The 1,774-nt window shown below is 34.9% G+C and overlaps 1 protein-coding gene across 1 annotated transcript in view; it reads right to left on the bottom strand.

Annotated features, from left to right (window-relative positions):
• Positions 1 to 884, bottom strand: part of LOC109953704 (nectin-1-like) — a 3,860-nt gene extending 2,976 nt beyond the window's left edge. The window contains exon 1 of the mRNA XM_020589173.1: positions 845 to 884. Coding sequence (XP_020444829.1) covers positions 845 to 857 — 13 coding nt within the window. The 5' untranslated portion in view covers positions 858 to 884. The remainder of the gene's footprint in view (positions 1 to 844) is intronic.
• Positions 885 to 1,774: the final 890 nt, after the last annotated feature.

Genomic DNA, 1,774 nt, shown 5'->3' on the forward strand with positions numbered 1-1,774 from the left:
ATCTACTTTATATTTCACTTGTATTGTGTGGCATTCATGTGGATGGCAAAATAAGAATTTCATTGTACATGGAAACATGTCTCCTAACTGTGCATATGACAAATAAACACTTTGACCTTTGACCTTGACCTGTGTTTTGTGAAATGCAGTGGTGGAAGAAGGAAGAAGTAGTCATATTATTTAAGTAAAAGTAGCAACACCACAATGTAAGAATACTCTGTTACAAGTAAAGGTCCTGCATAAAAATATTACTTAAGTAAAACAGCAGAAGTCTTAATATCAAAATAAACTTAAAGTACCAAAAGCAAAAGTACTCATTATGCACAATGGCACATTTCACATTAATAATACCTGATTATTGGGTAACACTTTACAATACAGTATATCAAAATGTGTGTAGTTTCTAAGGAACAACTGAGGAACACACAAGTAATGCATGAGGAATGAGCTGTGTCGATCATAAGTACATCCCTAATAACTTCTGATGTTATGAATATGCCTCCATATTAGTTAGTGGAGAACTGACTGGGAGACACTATTCCAGTGAATTATTAGCTCCTAATTACTACACATTCTGTATGACTGACTGATCTTTCGTGCAAGAAATAAAACACATAAAGGAAACTTGGCTGTTCATCCCTTATTTCTCCAGACTCACTTTAGAATTTCCTCCACAGTAGTTACTAGTATTTCATTACATGCCATTTATGACGCCATGCGCTGATCAATTATCAGGAGTGTTTACTGAGAACAGGCTTGTGTTCCCTTTTGCCTAAAATATCAATTCAAAATTGATTTGGTGGAATTTTTGTTTTTTATTATAGTGTACACCTAATTACCTTACATTTGTGAATCATGTGGAGGACCTGTACACCTCATGGGTCAAAAGGAGGGCAGAGAAGATCATTGCAGACCCCTCACATCCGGGAAACAATGTGTTTGAACTCCTCCTCTCTGGACGGCGTTACAGGTCACTGTGCGCCAAGACGACCAGGCAAAAGGACAGTTTCTTCCCCCGAGCTGTCACTTTGATGAACACTTGACCCACGACAATATGATTGGACAATAACCCTCAGTGCAATACCTTTCAACAATGCAATACATACATATCAGTTGTTATGAGACATTGTTGGGCATCAAAGGACTGAAGCATAAATGATAAATGTCTCCTGCTCCTGTTGAACAGAACTGATGAAGTCTCTTGGATGAGAGGTGAAACGTCTTCTATCTAAAACCAAGTCCAGTTCGTTTGTTTCTACATTTTTTCAGCTTACTGTTCATCTTGCATTGTCTGCATTGTTTATTGCTTATGTATACTGTTTATTGTGTTATACTACACAGCCTTATGTTGGTATATTGTTTACTTGCCTCTTGCTGTAGCCTTGCATGGGGATATGTACATGCACATTGAAAGCCACTGTAGTGTCAAATTCCTCATGTCCAACACACCTGGCCAATAAAGCTGATTCTAATTCTGATGTGGATTTTATTATTAACAATCATTTATTTTTATCAATGCATATGTGTGAAAATGAGAATTCAAAATGCTAGGTCAACCTATGCTTCTTTTATAGAAAATAAAGTTAAGAAATAAATCTCATATGACAGAAGTCATTTTTAAGTGAAATCTTGAATACTAAATTTTATAAATCAAAAAAAAATTGACAAAAAAATTACAAAAAAACCTCTTTAATGTCAAAATGAAAACAAGTTTCTACAAAGTAATGTCAATTGAATTAAAATATGTTATGTGAAATAAGTGATTGCATAAATA

Source organism: Monopterus albus, unplaced genomic scaffold, assembly GCF_001952655.1.
Source record: "Monopterus albus unplaced genomic scaffold, M_albus_1.0 scaffold1054.1, whole genome shotgun sequence".
Taxonomy (NCBI): Eukaryota; Metazoa; Chordata; class Actinopteri; order Synbranchiformes; family Synbranchidae; genus Monopterus; species Monopterus albus.